This window comes from Pseudogymnoascus verrucosus, assembly GCF_001662655.1.
Source record: "Pseudogymnoascus verrucosus strain UAMH 10579 unplaced genomic scaffold scaffold_11, whole genome shotgun sequence".
Lineage (NCBI taxonomy): Eukaryota > Fungi > Ascomycota > Leotiomycetes > Thelebolales > Thelebolaceae > Pseudogymnoascus > Pseudogymnoascus verrucosus.
Window position 1 is genome coordinate 128,214 of NW_017263662.1, and position 15,927 is coordinate 144,140.

Below are 15,927 nucleotides of genomic sequence, written 5' to 3' on the forward strand. Positions count from 1 at the left end.
CCCCGCATTTCAGACTCCAAGGGGCCCGCCGGGAACCCCCGGAATGCACGTGTGGGGAAAGACTGGGGAAGCAATATATTGACCTCAACAGAACTGTTTCTCTTCGTCTCTGGAAATTCATTTAATTGAACATTCATATCCCTTGTTCACGGCGTATAAACGCGTCCAATCCCATCATGAGCACCCCCCTTGGTCCCCTCTCGACTCCCCTCCCTCCACTCCCTGATGATGTTTTCACCTCGGCACAATGGTCCATCCTCCTTGCCCTGATGGACACTGTTGTGCCCCGGATTGTAAGGGCTTCTGCAGCTTCGCCTTCGCGCGCGATTGACGAGCTCGTCATCTCGGAGGAGGAATATGGAGCAATTGCGCGCGCGGCAGGAAACAAGGAGGGAGAAACCCTGGACGCGTACCTGGCAGAGCGGCCGAGCGAGAGTGAGGACTTCAAGGGGTTGTTGAGGAGACAGCTCGTGTCATACGCGAGGGAGGACCAGAGGAGACCACTGATGATAATATTGTCGGTTCTGAGGTAGGCCATCCTGCTTCGCGTGAGATTGGGAGCTCGAACTTACTGTTATTTCTCAGCACCCGCCCAGGAGCGCTCCTGCTCACGGGCTATGCCACGCCTCTGGACCAGCTTGACATTAAGTCCCGAACAGCAATCCTCCAGGGCTGGGGCACGAGCTATCTCGGCGCCATGCGTACTCTCTACAATACCTTGACGTCCATTGGAAAGATGATTCACATCAAATCCTCGCGCCTTTTCCCCACTGTTACGGGATTCAGTGCCATCCCGCTGAAATACTCGCCAGGCCCCTCGTATGAGTACACGTTCTTGCAGTTCCCTGAGTCCCAGACACCTGCCATCCTCGATTTTGACGTGGTGATCGTCGGCTCTGGACTCGGCGGTGGCATCTCAGCTAAGAACCTCGCCGAGGCCGGCTTCTCCGTCCTCGTCATTGACAAGGCATACCACTACACGTCCGCACAACTCCCAATGACCGAGGCACAGGGGATGATCCACCTCTTCGAGAATGGCGGCGTAATCCCGAGTGAAGACTCCTCGATTAACGTCCTAACTGGCTCCAACTTCGGCGGCGGCGGCACTGTCAACTGGTCCGCCGCGCTGCAGCCCCAAGGCTTCGTGCGCAAAGAATGGGCCGAGGACCGCAACCTCCCCCTGTTCACATCCGCCACATTCCAGGAATCCCTCGACCGCGTTTGCGAGCGCATGGGCGTCTCCGACAAGCACATCCGCCACAATCACGGCAACAGGATCCTCCTCGAGGGCGCGCGCCGCATGGGGCATACCGCCAAAGCCGTTCCGCAGAACACGGCCGGCAACGAGCATTACTGTGGCCACTGCATTATGGGTTGCTCTAGCTGCGAGAAGCAAGGGCCAAATGTGTGCTGGTTGCCTGACGCGGCACGCGCGGGCGCCCAGTTTGTCGAGGGCTTGGCAGTCGAGAAGGTCTTGATGGATGGGAAGAAGGCGGTTGGTGTTAAGGGACTGTGGACGTCGCGTGCGGGCGGCAAGCGTGAGGTTATCGTCAAGGCAAAGCGAGTCATTGTCGCAGCCGGCTCGATCTACTCACCACACATACTGATGAACAGCGGAATTAAGGTGCGTTCCCAAGCCCAAAGCCCCTGTTGCCCCTTTTTTCGTATCGGCGCTGACAAATCTGATTTCTAGAACAATCAAATTGGCCGCCACCTTTACTTGCACCCTGTCAACGTTGTCTCTGCCTTCTTCAAGGAAGAAGTCCGCCCCTGGGAGGGTGGCATCCTCACGACTGTCTGCTCTTCCTTCGAGAACCTAGACGGTCACGGCCATGGCGTCAAACTCGAGGCAACCTGCATGATGCCCTCCCTCTGCCTCTCCATGATCAACTGGAACTCCGGCACCTCCTGGAAGACCACCGCAGCCAAGTACCCGCACATGAACTCGTACATCTCACTCACGCGCGACCGCGACCCCGGCCGCGTGCTCCACGGCCCCAAGATCGAGTACACCCCCAGCGCATTCGACCGTCGCCACGTGCTCACGGGTCTGATCGAGATGTCGCGCATGCTCCTCGTAACGGGCGCGCGCGAGATCCACGTCAACGTGCCTGGCATCCGGCCATTCATCGTCGATGAGACCGGCGGCGACGCGACGTGCGAGGTCGTGGATCCGCGCTTCGTGGATTGGATTGCGCATGTGGAGGCGGTGGGCAATTCTCCGCCGAACGCAACGTTTGCGTGTGCGCATCAGATGGGGTCGAATAGGATGAGTGCGAAGAAGGCGGATGGAGTTGTTGATCCGGAGGGTAGGGTGTGGGGCACCAAGGGACTGTATATAACGGATGCCAGTGTGTTCCCGTCGGCGAGTGGGGTGAACCCCATGGTGACGAATTTGGCGATCAGTGATATCACGAGTCGTGGAATTGCGGCGGGTCTGAAGAAGGAGACGGGGACGAAGTTATAAGGGGCAGTCGCGAGCCGCTAAAGTCAGGAGAGGGGGATGCGGCGAAGCGTTGTGATACCAATACTGTGTAGCTCTGACTAGCTCCGAGTTAGTTAATACTGTAGTACATGCTAAAGTTCAGTTTTCGTTTTCCAAGATCATCTCAGTTTTCTCCGAAGGTCCGTTGCACAGCATTTCTAAGTTTGCTGTCGATTTTCGCCAGCTGTCTGTTGCCTCCCGGTTGTCCTACGCTGTCAGATTTCATCCAATAATTACAGCGTATACGTTCTGCCTTACCGCAATGCCATATACCGGTCTATCGCTCTCTAAACGAGCACTGCCATGGATGAGAGCTGCGCCAACTTGAGGTCTTCCTGATGAGGCCTTGGGCCTGCTCCACAGCGGCCGAAAGTGGCCCGCTGAAAGGGTCATGGATTTCCATGGCGCCTACATGGAGCCCAGATGTAGAGTCGCAGGGCGCATATGCTAGGCTATCTTGACTACCGTTTTATTTCCTTCGGTGCACGGAATTGAGGATAAATATTACAGAGAAGATGAGATATTTCTGAGGTAAGCTGAGATAAATGCGCTAGTTGTTATTTCAAGGGATATCAAAGTGTTAATACTCCGCTGGTAACTCCCGGATAGGTGGGGTCAGATCCATCGAAGAAGCTATATGGATATTAGATTAGTGATCAGGGCCAATACTCATCAAAGAAAGCCCCACCAGATTCCAACAAGAGTGTGAAAAATGACATATACCATTTCTTGGCCGCAACCAAAAATTCCCAATACAGCCGGCCCTATGGTGTCAGTACATGGCCGTCATAATATCCAACACGTGGTCCGTCGTTGCGTTTCATCCAGAGTCCCCCCCGGCTTAGAGCCAACATCGCGCGACCCGCGCGCCTATTCCATCAAAGGCGCCTCGTGCATCGCCATACTAGCCAAATCTAAGTTGCGCCATTCTTATCATGCGTGGAATAAGATGAAACCGCCGTTTCTGGCGCGGTATTCGGCTCTTCAGGCGAACGTATCGCTATTCTGAACCAACATCGAGGAGACGGCCTGACAAACGGCCAACCTTGATGGTTGTTCGACATGGGAATTCCAACATTACCGATGCCGTCATTCTGGGAGGGGCGGAAAATTGAAGCGCTGATCGCTGCGTGGCCGATCTAAGAGATGCGTACCAACACGGCCACACCCTCAGTTTGCAAGCTCAATATCGATGGGCCCATCCCTTCACTGACGTTTTGGGAATTCCAATAACGTTGACGCCCTTCTTACGGACACTTCAGACAGAATGATGAAGCGCCAACTTTTTATTGTCTTATGTTGGAAGGCCACCACCAACAGTGCCTCCTCTCGTCTGGCGCTACTGAAGCCCGGGACGCTGTTCTACCGTCACTAAACTCAGAAGGAGAATACCAACATCACTGCTGCCCTCCATCATGGAGCAGTTGAGATGTGAAGCGCCGGCCCTTCGTGCGGATAGCCATATCCTCTACTGGAGCTGGCCAATGACAATACCTAGCCGTATTTTGGGCGCTTGATTATACCACCTGAAAGGACCTTCATTCTGGCCAGGCTTTCCGAAATCCGAGTTCTGGATGCCCATGGCTGAGCGTTGGTGTTTCGCAGAGCGCGGCGTCTATTTGATGCTATATTTGATGATTTTAGAGTTGGGATAGAATGATGTTGGGACTGTGAATCAGTATATATGTCCTGTTAGTGTCCACCATAACTCCAGCCGAACAAGCACGATACAACGGCATCAGATACAGTTCAACTTCAACACTTGCATCTTTATTCCCAGTTTTCCATCATCATATCATTTTAATTGGAGCCTTTTGGGAATTACATTTTGCAAAGATGTGGAAGTGGATAGGTACGCTTTCACTTCAATAACCTCAGGCGTCACACAGCTGACAACCCCCGTTTAGAAAAGATTGGGCCCATGTGTATTGCACACTTTCTATTGATACCTATCATCACCACATCAAGTAAGGATCCATTTGTCTCATCAGCTGCATGTTCTCTCATACTCACTGTCGTCACGCAGTTTTGTCCATGGTGGGCTGCATCTCAATCTCCCCGGTGATACCCCAACTTTTTATCGCCGAGCTCCCCGACAGTAACGTCCAGTTTGGCTACATTGGTAAGCAGCAATCTCCATTTTTGTGTATACACGACTAACAATTAGACAGGGATCTGCAAGACAGGAGGCAACGCCACAATCTGTACATTAGCCCTTGCAACCCCCCCTGCGGACCTGGCCACGAGACTATCCCTCTCAATCGACGTCGTCCACCATGTCCTCACCCTTCAGCAATCCGTATCCCTCGCTCTTCCCGCCCTGAACAGCATCCTCATCGCCGTCGGTTATGTCGCCTTCTGGTTTGGATGGGGGATGACTGACGAGAAGTCTGTAAAATCGCGCCGCCGCTGGATTGCCACCACTCGGATCGTGCTGTGGAGCGCTGTTGGTACTGCCTTTGCCGCGGCATACTTGCTTACCTTCAGCATCAGGGCTATGGAGGTGGTTGCGCCGCCAGCCCAGCCGACGACTTCGACGACTTCGACGACTCTGACGACTTCGGCTGGGCTGGCTGTCACGAAGGGTTCGCCGTTGCAGGTTCTGCAGTGGGCGGTGTTTGTCTTCACGGCACTGTTTGTCAGCACTATCCATTATATACTGCACAAGATTGTGAAAGAAGCCCGCGACGGGATTCTACCGAAGGTCGAAGTTCGTACTGGTGATACAGCAGCAGCTGGAAGCGATCCGAAAGCGAGCACAGAAAATGATGCACCAGCGACAGCAACATCAGGACCACCATCAGCACCGCCGCTACCGCCGCTAGCAATGCCACCACAGAACCTCCAATATAGCGCAATCCATTCCGTGTACTAGTGTGGGAGTTAAAGAAGGCAATTTGGAGAAACCTTGTTCCCATCAACAGAATAGTCGGTTGTCTTAAGGTATACAGGCATTTACGGGAGTATACGTGCATTTAACCTATTGGAGGTGTTATTACAGAAGGACTTGCAGGCGAGTTCGATTGGAGTTTCAGCGAATACTGGCAGAAAGCGCGGCATTGTTGGCGTTTGACGTTTGCATTTTGCCACAGAAATTATGGGATGGGGTAAATTGTACAGAACAGCACGGGACATTTAGAATATCAGAGCAATTTGAATTGAATACTTCATGGACTACGTTTAAGGGGAACTCTCAGACAGAGAATGATACCAGATCATCTTGGTACTTAAATGAATGTAACATTGAATATAGCTACCGATTCGACGAACTTCCTTGAACTGACAATCGAAAGACAAGTCCAGGTCGCACTAATGCACCGGATTATCTGGTTCGAAAAGGGGCCGCTTCTCGGTGGTGTTTTCCACCCAGACCTTGGGTTCTTGACGCGGAGTCCTTTTATCACTGTCGTGTACTTCTCACCGTCACGTAACCTTGCTGCTGTGATTGATTATTTTAACGGTGGTGGTCTGAGCTGCCGTGTCGTGTAACATTTGTCTCATTGGCACCATATTAAAACGGGAGGCCCAAATCTATCACAGGACGTAATCCATTTTTATTGTTAGATCATGTAGAAATCCTCTATGGTATGAACTAATATATTCCATGGTCCTCTTCTGTTTGTGTAAAAATAGTAGAGTAAAATAATAGTAATATAATATCTACTTAAGCAGAACAAAAAAACCCAAAGACATGTACAACTGGTATTTGCCAGTAGCCAGGTGGCAGAATCTACAAAGTCGCGGTACGTTGTTCTGAGAACCATTTAAACCATTTCACCCAAGTTACAATTATAAGACCACTTATAAGTCGAACTGGAACTTCTCTGCCTCTTCGTCGTTATCGGCGTTGGTGGTTGGTAGTGAAGGTCCCTCTCACCCCCATCTTATCTCCAACTTACCCCGCTAACCCCGCACTGGCGCTAAGCGTTTGTAGTGGAGACGAAAGACATTCCCCAATCGCCCTTTCTGCCTCTCTCTCAACACACTTTCACAACCCATATACCCTTACTCTCATTGATCCGATGCACGACTCTTAAGGAAATTATTAGCTGTTCTGGTTCTCACATAAGGAGAGGATTCTACTACCGGTAGTGGTTAGCACAACAGACGTCGGCATGGCTGGGGAGCCGAGATCCAGTGATGGAGGGCCGCGACGGCGCACCAAAAAGGCCTGTGTAACGTGCCAGGAGAAGAAGCTCAAGGTATGTATGTACGCGCGGATAGATGGTTGGAGTCCCCGAGACTGCGCTTCTGACGATTCGTATTTCTCGTGGTAGAAATACATACATACATGACACTAAGACGGTTATATGATATAGTGTAGTGGCCTCCAACCTTGTACCGCGTGCTCCTCACGCTCAACCCAGTGCACGTACGCAGACATTCCTCGAGACCGCGCCCGGATCCACACAAGGCAGCAACGTTATGGGCGCAATCTTCAATCCACCCAGGCCCACGGGCACCTCTATCCTCGCGCCTCCCCAAAACTGCCGTTGCCGCAAAACCAAGGCTCAAACATACCCCCAAGGACGCCTCAATTTCAAAATGAGCGCTACATACGTACAGAGAGCCAGGTTACGTCCTCGAAGATGTTGCGCCCCATGAACGAAGCACCCGCGGCAACGGGGGACGTCATGGAGAGTACGTCGGTGGCAAACTCTGAAGGACAGAGACTCGGAGAGCAGCTGCGGATGTTGCAGGATGGGAAAGGCAGATTACGTGAGTAGCGAAGTTTCGTTCAGTGAGAAATAAGGAATATTTCTAATGATTGTGTAGTATATTTGGGTGATTCAGCAAGTCTATCGTATCTCGATACAATACGAAAACTCGTTGAGAGTACGATTGGGCCGTGCAACTTCACAAACGATGTGCATAAAGGCAAACTTGTTGAGGGGTCGATTTCGACAGGGTTGACGCCAACCTATGTCCTACCTGATAAGGAGGCGGCCGATTTTCTACTTGAATCTTTTTTCTCTAATGTGAGCTTCAATTTCCCTCCTGAAACGTGTACAGACACGCCACTGATGCCCCCTACAGACTGTGGGAACAATTTTAATATTCGATCGAGAGGCATTTACTCAAGAGGTTCAATCGATATACGACAATCCGCTGCAAACGAAGCAATCACGTTTATCGATTCTAAACCTCGTTTTCGCAGTAGGCCTGCAACTGATGACGAGTTCTGATGTATCTAGTCCTCATGGGCGCCAAATACTTGAGCGGCTCGATGGCGGTAGTGTTAGTAGAGCTGAGATGTTTTACGTAAATGCAACGCATCTGAACGATCCAGTATCCGGGTTTGAAGACGGAGACATCACGTCTATTCAAGCACTACTATTAGTCACGGTGTTCATGTTGACTGTAGCTAAACGTAACGCTGCATGGGCTTACTTGGGTTCGTTCCCCTTGGTCTGCATTTTTACTGGGTCTAACTAGTCATAGGTATGGCGATAAGATCAGCATATGCGCTTGGTTTGCATAGGAAACGGTCTGATTTCTCTTTCACTGCACCTGAGCAGCGTGTTAGGTTCGTACCTTCCCAGCCTCATTAGTAGACCTCGGCTTATTTTTTCCAAAGACGGAATGTCTGGCGAAGTTTGTACGTGATGGATTGTTTCCTGTCAGCAATGCTTGGCCGCCCAAACGGCATCCATTGCCGTGATGCAACGGACTCTTTGGCTGCTGGCAGTGATTTCGGCGATCTCTGGACCTCCTCTGACGACACCCTTGAATTGGCCTCTATCAGCGCCTCTGTGCGCGCTTCCTGCCTTGTCGGCGACATTCTCTCGAATATCTACGCAGATCGCAAGATCTCCACAGAGCTTGCACACGCGATCTCAAATAAATTCCAAGCCTGCAAGGACTCCCTACCTACGTTCCTGCACTGGCAGAATATCGACCTTCCAGATGAGGACCCCAAAGCGACCCTGGCGCAGTTGCATGTAAATTTGAATTATTTCCACGGCATTATACTGTTGACAAGGCCCTTCTTGCTACAGAGAGTTTCAGATGAGATTCGAGCCCTGAGGGAAACGGATGGGGGCCTCCTGTCACGGCAGACACATGAATTGCCTGAGACCGATTCCGCAAAGTCCGCGCCATTTCAAGCAGCGTGTGTCAGGTCAGCATTGTATACCATTAACGCCGTGCAAGCGGCCCTTCTCAAGCGTGCACTCCCTCGCCGGGATCCGTTTGTAATGTAGGTGTCCCCAGCATAGCGTCTCCAAATTAACTAACCAAAAACGCAGCTATTGGCTTTTCACCGCAGCACTCATAATTTGTACCAACGGCTTCTGTGCCGTTTATCACGACATCGACAACAAACATGCCATGTACACGGCGCTCAATCTACACCGTCATTTCGGTGCGGTCGATCCACTTGCGCGCCGGTTTCTGGACATTCTCATCGCATTTAGTGAGGCTATCGAGCAAGATACTATTCCTTGTGCGGTGCCAACGGGTAGTAAATCAAAGCAGGAAGCCATCTTTTCTGCCTTGTTCGGTGCCATGCACTATGGTGCTAAGCCTGGTTACGTCGACGACAGTGCCCAGCCGCAGACTGGAGGTAGTAGAGGGGCGAATGATCTCAGCCGTAACCAACCAGGAGGAATTGGTTTTCACTCAGAAATGGGACAAGGAAACGGGCAGCAGATACCGCTGGAACCGGACTCGCCGCACGTTAGCCCACCAGATTACTCGCTCGACTTTGATGCATTTCTTATGAATGTTACCCAAGATCCATATCAACAGGACCTATGGACGCCACTGTATGGGATCACAGATACGAGCTAGCCGATGCGAGCTAGCCCTCCTTCGCCTCTTGAGGGGGCTACATGGGGCGGATGCGTAGTATGAATAGTTCGTGAACAGAATGTATTTATACTGTAATATCAATAATGATTAAAACGAAGGAATAATGTGCTGTACTTTGCAAGGGGTGGGCGGTCGGTTCTTACTTATTATCAACAGGCGACACCGACCCCCAAGGACTAGATTACCGGCGTTTCAGTATGTGTTTGCTGTGATAAATTAATGTATTAACATTCTCCTAATGTTACTTGATCCTTGCAACCATATGGCAACATCCAGTCATCCAGTCAACGGGTAGATTTTGGCGACTAGTGGAGCGCATCCGAGATCCGCGGAACCACCGCGGCACATCGAGCTATCCGGTCAACGAGTAGACATTGGCAGAGCGCCATCCGAGATCGCGCCGTTCGTGGGGAAGCTCCCCCCGCAATTTGTGGAAATTAGAATCCATGTTTATTCCTCTTGTGTATATCTGACCTGTGGGTATACACTGTTCCCCCTCGCACCTCAACATTAAGGATCATCCCACTACCACTCAACTCCCATCACCCAGACGCCGGAGATTACGTGTGTTCGCCTTCATAAGACCACCGCCAAAATGGGAGCCAATATTCAGGAGTGGTTCAAAGCCTTCTATGCCACATCTGATGATGGTACTGCACATGAGAAGTACACGACTTTTTTTGCTGAGGATGCAACATTGATTATGGGCGACAATCGGGTTGTTGGACAGGCGGGTATGTGCTTATCAATTCCCCTAAGAATGATATACCAATGATGTCTGCCCTTCAACTTGAGAAATGCAACGCAGGGACACTTGGTTATGGGGAACTCGGCTGATTGCGACACAGATATTTTGCAGCTTCGAACAGGCATGTGGTCGAAGATCTCTAGCAGGAAACATACCTATACCTACTATAGTTCCACGGAACGCCCAGATACGTACATGCTGGAGGGTGACGTTGTATATGGACTCAAAGCAGGGGGCGAGGCCACAATGAAATGGGTCGCAAAGGCAGAATTTGAGGGGCAAGGGTCGGACAGACGTCTTGCATTCTATCAGGTCTTCTTAAATGCAGGCAGTAAATAAACGGACAACGTAATCGTGAGCGTGTCTATCTTAGCTTTATTTATTTTAAACTCTGCAACTCCTTCAAAAAGCCTCCGATAATCTCTTGCACCTCTGAAAATGCCTCCAAAACGTGCCAGTGCCCTACCCCCTCAAGAGTTCGGAGTTCCTTCTTAGTGCTAGCATAATTCTCCATTATGTGAATAATTCCGTCCATGGGCGCACTCTTATCCTCTGCCCCTGCAATAACCAGCAGAGGCACTTTGATGCTCTCGTATGCTGGGACGGCGCTTTCTGCAATTGCTTGGCAGAGTGATATGTAACCTGCTGGCGAAATCCCGAGAAGTAGAGAGCGAATAAAAGCGTGTACGAGAGGCGTAGATTTGCTGCCCGTGGCTGTGGTTGGGATACTGGCGGCAAGGGGCTCCATACCATCTGTAGCAAGAAATTCCTGTCAACACCTCATGCAGAATCGGTTGGTGTATTCATTTTACCTTTCTCAACGATGCTAATGCGTTTCCCAAATACCTCTGCAGCGCCAGGATTCGGGTTCACAGGCCCTATCAAGACGATAGCTTTGAATCGCTGCTGCTTGCTCGCGGAGTCTTCCGCAGCGAGAAGAGACGCAACAATACCGCCCATGCTGTGACCTACCACGACGACATTTTCTGTGATTCCTTGGGAATCGAGAAGGGCGATAGCGTCAGCGGCGATGGAAGCGGTGGTGTTTCCATGGCCAGTATAGGGTGATAATCCGGAGCCATGTGTGTCGACTGTTAGGCACTGGTAGCCCTGGCTGGTTAGGGACGGCACGAGGGGTTGGAAGAAGGATGAAGAGGAGCCTAGTCCGTGGACGAAGAGGACCGTCAGTGGGGAAGCCGTGGATGATTGGGAAGGGCTGAGCGTGAAGAACAGCGTCTTGGAGTTGACGTTTGCGTAAGGCATGGTTCGTATTGCGATTATTGCACTGTTTTTAGGTTTGATTGAGTTTTAGATCGGGGTTTATTACGGAGCCAAAAAATGAGAGATTTTGGGAATATTCGAGTTTTAGTTTCTTGATACCGGCTCAGGTCGGTAGCTACATACGCATACCTTCTACGCCATATTGCGATTGTGGCACCTTCCGCGGCAATGCCTCTACTGGTAGAGGCATTGGCTCCTCTCTTGTACATTGGAAGATGTAATGGCGGCGGTCCCTGGGGTAGAATTGCTGTGCCTGGCAGTGGGGTCGGGAGTGGGGTCCGGTCCACACCCCACTCCCGGATCGGCGCCTCCTAATTGATGGACACTATCCCATCCGATTTCTCTCACATCCGGTTCCTTCCCATCCGGTCTCCTCGGATTATGTGTGTCGGCGCTTCAAGCGCGAGTTAACGCCCCGCTTCGATTCTATTACAAACGTGCCGCTCTCGTGAAATACCTTGAATACCGAGATGGGATGTGGATACTGTTCCATCCTTTGGTACAGGGGCAAGATCGAACATGTTGTATATCGCACAACGTTTGTCTCTTTCTTATCGACTTTTACTCTACTTTCGTTATAGGCACCATAATTCCCTTCCATTGTCAATTATCAAGTTTAGAGTACCATTTATCAGAAGTGTTACAGAGTCTCCTCCTTCGCTGTGTCGATACAGTCCATCCATCTATGAAAGCAGTATGACATCGTTAAATTTCGAGGGTTATTCTCCTCGCGTCGAGGCAGGGTCTATATTTGACCGTCTGTGCGACCTTGGGGAAGAGTTGAATTTACCAAAACGTTACAAGGCACTGGCAAAGAACGTCAAGTTTACTTCTGAGAAGGATACGATTTACTTCCCGATACCTTTCAAGGAGACCGAGACAACATCTGCGTTAAAAGCTGTCGAGGCCCTTGTGGCAACATCCCTGGCAAATTTGAAGTATGGTGAAAGCTCACGCAAGATTGAGATCAATCTAGAGCAGACAACATGTTTCCTCTTTCAGACATATCTCTCTACAATCGACGGATTAGGAAAATACGATGTAGGCATCAAGGCAAAGCTGAAAGGTAATCCTCAATAGTCGCGTGATCTACGCTTAGTGGACGTTAACGGAGATCATCTAGATACCGACCTTTTCCAGGCACAATCAGATCCATACCGCCGTATGTCGGCAAATCTCTATGCTACCAAGACACCTGAGACTTACTTCCACATTCATGGTTCGCTCGAGGCAAATACAACCCTCCAGATGATCGGTCTCCCTCCCTTCCGCCCAGACCTCAAGACCATTGAAGACATCTCTGAATGCATTGAGTCCCACGTTCAGCAATTTACTATTGAGGAGCTCGAGACCAAAAACAAAGAACTCCGTCAGGCTGGTGTTACAGCGCACAAGCACGAGGATTTCATTGCCACACCGCATGGAAAGCTGAACAATGATCTTCCTCCATGGTCTGTGGTACCGCTCGAGACCACTACACCGCCGATACCCCTCTTCCAAGATGCACCTGGGGCGAAGCCCAGAGTTCTCTCCGGTATCAAAGTTCTCGAACTTTGCCGCATTATCGCCGGACCCGTCATCACCCGTATTCTCGCTGAATACGGCGCTGACGTGCTGAAGGTCACTTCACCGAACCTCCCCGACGTGCCTTTCTTCCAAGTGGACGTCAATTTTGGGAAGCAATGTGCAAATATCGATCTTAAGTCAGTCGAAGGTCGCAAAATTTTCGACAAACTACTGCTAGAAGCCGATGTTGTCGTGGACGGGTACCGACCAGGGGCTTTAGAGAAACTGGGGTATGGCGCGAAGGCACTCACAGACTTGGCTTTGAAGAGGGGGAAGGGATTTGTGTACGTGAATGAGAATTGCTTCGGGTATGAGGGAGAATGGGCCTATCGCCCAGGATGGCAGCAAATTGCTGATTGCGTAAGTTTCCCTCTCCTATTTCTTTCCGCTGGTCTATATGAAACTCTTGTATTTCTCCACCTAGACCGCCCGCTGACGACGTCAAAACAGGCTACCGGAATTGCGTGGGCGCAAGGAAAGTTTATGGGCCTTCAGGAACCTGTTATTCCTCCTTTCCCTATCTCTGATTACGGTACGGGCGTCATGGGCGCCATCGCCGCGCTGACCGGCCTTTACCACCGTGCAGTTTCTGGAGGATCATGGCACGGTAGAGTCTCCCTGATGCATTACGATTTACTCTTATTCCGAGTGGGACAGTACAGCGAGGAAATTCAAGCGCAGCTGCGAGCCCGGCAGACGGAGGACTTCTTCGAGCTAAGGCACAATCACTCTGTGGACCAGATTAGTGGAACGGTGGTCAAACAAATGAGGAAACAGTACCCGTGGCTGTTTGATCAAGAGAGGTATCGGGAGAGGTGGGTTAGTAAGGGGTGGGATGCAGAAGTGAGCGCGATCAAACCAGTGGCGTCGATTGAGGGACTGGAGTTGAGTTTCAAGAGAGCAAGTAGGCCCAATGGTAGTGATGAACCGGGATGGGAGTTCTTGGAAGAAGATACGCGGTTGCTGTGAAGCTGTTGAGGGGGAAATACGTTTTAGAATTTGGAGGACATACATACACCGAGGGATGACATTACGACACAAACAGTGATCACTTTGAACGTCTCATGATCATTTACTCTACCATCCATATACATACAGTGATAATTTCGTAACATATATTAAGAGTCTGTTATCATCATTTTCTTCGCATTCTATTCTCTTCATAGTCTGTTCTCTTCATAGTCTGTTCTCTTCATAGTCTGTTCTCTTCATAGTCTGTTCTCTTCATAGTCTGCTGCCGTCCAGCCTTGCAGGCAAGGTTCACGTATTTTTCTCCATTTTTCCATCCAGAGCCACAGTTCCGGATGGAGAAACTAGCCCATGAGGGGGCGGATAGTGTCCGGCATGCGTAGTTGGTGGTTATACTCAAGCCCGTCATACCCCGCACCCCCGATGATCTGTAGCTTTTTGAAATGTCGGATATAAGGACCAATAATACGAGAAGCCGGACTCGGCTTCTCATGTTATTGGTGGGTGTTCGACGCTTTAGTTTTAGTCTATCCGAACACCCAACCTCATGTGGGGTACAGTAACCGGCTGCTGCACCACCCCACCACTACCTGCTATGGTGAAGGTCAGCAACATCAGCAACGACAAGAACAACAAGAAAACCCAATATCCCTACGTCGCTTTGAACTTGTAAACTCCTGATATAGAAACTTTCGCGGGCAACTTTAAACAACTCACTTTTCGCTCCAGGAGCTACTCTCCGCGTTCATACACAGGCAATATCTAGGAAACATTATAAGGAGTTCTTCGACAGTTTTCGGCCATCATGAGTACTAAACCGGCATCTGATACCCCGCGCTTCGATCCCAATTTCACCCAACATGTCATCGACTCCATGGGCCCTAACACCTCACCGCGCATGCGGCAGGTTATGGCAAGCCTGACGAAACATATACATGATTTTGCCCGCGAAGTCGAGCTGACGACGGACGAGTGGATGGAAGGTGTTCAGTTACTCAATTGGGCCGGTCAGATGAGTGACGATAAGCGAAATGAAGGACAACTTCTGTGCGACGTTATCGGGCTGGAATCGTAGGTTTATTTCTCCAAGACCGAACATATTCCATAGTTGCGTAGAGGCTGACCAGGCAATCATAGGCTTGTGGACGAAATTACTTTCAAGAAAGCCTCAGAAGCTACTACTTTGGCGACCCGGACTGCTATTCTAGGCCCATTCTTCCGCACTGATCATCCCATTCGTGAAAAGGGTGCCACCATCTCCTTTAACACGCCCGATGATGCCGAGATTGTGTACATGCATGGACGTGTGCTTGACGCAGTAACAAAAACGCCTTTACCCAATGCCAGCATCGATGTGTGGGAGGCTTCGACAAACGGTTAGTCTAGGTCCCTGGTCTAATAAAGCATGCGGAATTAACGCGGCCATCAAGGTTTATACGAGCAGCAAGATGATAATCAGGTCGACAGTAACTTGCGTGGAAAGTTCATAGCAGACGCGAACGGCGAGTACGCCTTTTACTGCATAAAACCCACTCCATATCCGGTCCCAGATGATGGACCAGCAGGAAAGTTGCTGAAATTACTCGACCGCCACCCATATAGGCCGGCACATATCCATTTGAATGTTATACTTGCTGGGTTCAATCCTATGGTAACACAAATATTTGATAAGGATAGCAAATATCTCGACAATGACTCGGTTTTTGCGGTGCAGGACTCACTCCTTGTTGAGTTCGTGCCTCGCAGCGGCGACGAGAAGGCAAAATTGGAGCTGAAATATGACGTCTACCTGGCACCTTCGGAGTAGATGGTTATTTAGGACTGCAAGTGTTAGTTAGCCGCAACGATTTATATGTACTATTTTCTTTAACAACTAAGCAAAATTCAACAATAACCTATGTGTTCACTGAGTAAATACAACGACCGTTACAATCGCCAACTTCAGGGAAAGTAGGGGAAATCAGCACGGCCCGCCTCGTTATTATTGTTAGAGGCAAACATATGAGAATGTTAGCCTGTGGTTTGCATGTGATGGAATGGTGCCAACTTAACGCTCAAAGATGTA

General features: G+C 50.3%; 7 protein-coding genes across 7 annotated transcripts; 6 read left to right on the top strand and 1 right to left on the bottom strand.

The window, feature by feature from the left end:
* The first annotated feature begins 1 nt into the window (after position 1).
* VE01_03498 (uncharacterized protein) lies at positions 2–2,524 on the top strand. Its single transcript, XM_018272987.2, has 3 exons — positions 2–529; positions 586–1,624; positions 1,694–2,524. Exons 1-3 carry the CDS (start codon positions 177–179, stop codon positions 2,465–2,467), a joined length of 2,166 nt encoding a protein of 721 aa, XP_018132329.1. The 5' UTR covers positions 2–176; the 3' UTR covers positions 2,468–2,524.
* A 1,797-nt stretch (positions 2,525–4,321) lies between these two features.
* VE01_03499 (uncharacterized protein) lies at positions 4,322–5,360 on the top strand (the record flags this gene model as incomplete). Its single annotated transcript, XM_018272988.1, has 4 exons — positions 4,322–4,337; positions 4,393–4,452; positions 4,512–4,607; positions 4,657–5,360. 4 exons carry the CDS (start codon positions 4,322–4,324, stop codon positions 5,358–5,360), a joined length of 876 nt encoding a protein of 291 aa, XP_018132328.1.
* A 1,100-nt stretch (positions 5,361–6,460) lies between these two features.
* Positions 6,461–9,421, top strand: VE01_03500 (uncharacterized protein). Its single transcript, XM_059463535.1, has 7 exons — positions 6,461–6,687; positions 6,805–7,204; positions 7,262–7,464; positions 7,523–7,880; positions 7,928–8,012; positions 8,064–8,684; positions 8,734–9,421. Exons 1-7 carry the CDS (start codon positions 6,601–6,603, stop codon positions 9,275–9,277), a joined length of 2,298 nt encoding a protein of 765 aa, XP_059319866.1. The 5' UTR covers positions 6,461–6,600; the 3' UTR covers positions 9,278–9,421.
* A 245-nt stretch (positions 9,422–9,666) lies between these two features.
* On the top strand, positions 9,667–10,391 carry VE01_03501 (uncharacterized protein). Its single transcript, XM_018272990.2, has 2 exons — positions 9,667–10,032; positions 10,147–10,391. The coding sequence occupies exons 1-2, from the start codon at positions 9,894–9,896 to the stop codon at positions 10,383–10,385; spliced, it is 378 nt and encodes a 125-aa protein (XP_018132266.1). The 5' UTR covers positions 9,667–9,893; the 3' UTR covers positions 10,386–10,391.
* VE01_03502 (uncharacterized protein) lies at positions 10,389–11,480 on the bottom strand. Its single transcript, XM_018272991.2, has 2 exons — positions 10,859–11,480; positions 10,389–10,799 (listed from the first exon to the last, which is right to left on the bottom strand). The coding sequence occupies exons 1-2, from the start codon at positions 11,307–11,309 to the stop codon at positions 10,426–10,428; spliced, it is 825 nt and encodes a 274-aa protein (XP_018132269.1). The 5' UTR covers positions 11,310–11,480; the 3' UTR covers positions 10,389–10,425.
* Positions 11,481–11,699: 219 nt separating this feature from the next.
* Positions 11,700–14,021, top strand: VE01_03503 (uncharacterized protein). The gene is made up of 3 exons (XM_018272992.2): positions 11,700–12,393; positions 12,451–13,253; positions 13,344–14,021. Exons 1-3 carry the CDS (start codon positions 11,847–11,849, stop codon positions 13,860–13,862), a joined length of 1,869 nt encoding a protein of 622 aa, XP_018132268.2. The 5' UTR covers positions 11,700–11,846; the 3' UTR covers positions 13,863–14,021.
* A 425-nt stretch (positions 14,022–14,446) lies between these two features.
* On the top strand, positions 14,447–15,740 carry VE01_03504 (uncharacterized protein). The gene is made up of 3 exons (XM_018272993.2): positions 14,447–14,933; positions 15,000–15,238; positions 15,293–15,740. The coding sequence occupies exons 1-3, from the start codon at positions 14,668–14,670 to the stop codon at positions 15,667–15,669; spliced, it is 882 nt and encodes a 293-aa protein (XP_018132263.1). The 5' UTR covers positions 14,447–14,667; the 3' UTR covers positions 15,670–15,740.
* Positions 15,741–15,927: the final 187 nt, after the last annotated feature.

What these genes read in the sequence shown, in the direction of transcription:
- VE01_03498 (XM_018272987.2), top strand. Translation starts at nt 177, where the DNA reads ATGAGCACCCCCCTTGGTCCCCTCTCGACTCCCCTCCCTCCACTCCCT. An exon ending in ATAATATTGTCGGTTCTGAG is followed by an intron (nt 530 to 585) that starts GTAGGCCATCCT and finishes GTTATTTCTCAG; the next exon opens with CACCCGCCCAGGAGCGCTCC. An exon ending in TGATGAACAGCGGAATTAAG is followed by an intron (nt 1,625 to 1,693) that starts GTGCGTTCCCAA and finishes TCTGATTTCTAG; the next exon opens with AACAATCAAATTGGCCGCCA.
- VE01_03500 (XM_059463535.1), top strand. Translation starts at nt 6,601, where the DNA reads ATGGCTGGGGAGCCGAGATCCAGTGATGGAGGGCCGCGACGGCGCACC. An exon ending in TTGAATCTTTTTTCTCTAAT is followed by an intron (nt 7,465 to 7,522) that starts GTGAGCTTCAAT and finishes TGCCCCCTACAG; the next exon opens with ACTGTGGGAACAATTTTAAT. An exon ending in CGCTGCATGGGCTTACTTGG is followed by an intron (nt 7,881 to 7,927) that starts GTTCGTTCCCCT and finishes AACTAGTCATAG; the next exon opens with GTATGGCGATAAGATCAGCA.
- VE01_03501 (XM_018272990.2), top strand. Translation starts at nt 9,894, where the DNA reads ATGGGAGCCAATATTCAGGAGTGGTTCAAAGCCTTCTATGCCACATCT. An exon ending in TCGGGTTGTTGGACAGGCGG is followed by an intron (nt 10,033 to 10,146) that starts GTATGTGCTTAT and finishes ATTGCGACACAG; the next exon opens with ATATTTTGCAGCTTCGAACA.
- VE01_03502 (XM_018272991.2), bottom strand. Translation starts at nt 11,309, where the DNA reads ATGCCTTACGCAAACGTCAACTCCAAGACGCTGTTCTTCACGCTCAGC. An exon ending in CATTAGCATCGTTGAGAAAG is followed by an intron (nt 10,800 to 10,858) that starts GTAAAATGAATA and finishes TTCTTGCTACAG; the next exon opens with ATGGTATGGAGCCCCTTGCC.
- VE01_03503 (XM_018272992.2), top strand. Translation starts at nt 11,847, where the DNA reads ATGTTGTATATCGCACAACGTTTGTCTCTTTCTTATCGACTTTTACTC. An exon ending in CATCAAGGCAAAGCTGAAAG is followed by an intron (nt 12,394 to 12,450) that starts GTAATCCTCAAT and finishes GAGATCATCTAG; the next exon opens with ATACCGACCTTTTCCAGGCA. An exon ending in GGCAGCAAATTGCTGATTGC is followed by an intron (nt 13,254 to 13,343) that starts GTAAGTTTCCCT and finishes ACGTCAAAACAG; the next exon opens with GCTACCGGAATTGCGTGGGC.
- VE01_03504 (XM_018272993.2), top strand. Translation starts at nt 14,668, where the DNA reads ATGAGTACTAAACCGGCATCTGATACCCCGCGCTTCGATCCCAATTTC. An exon ending in GACGTTATCGGGCTGGAATC is followed by an intron (nt 14,934 to 14,999) that starts GTAGGTTTATTT and finishes AGGCAATCATAG; the next exon opens with GCTTGTGGACGAAATTACTT. An exon ending in GTGGGAGGCTTCGACAAACG is followed by an intron (nt 15,239 to 15,292) that starts GTTAGTCTAGGT and finishes GCGGCCATCAAG; the next exon opens with GTTTATACGAGCAGCAAGAT.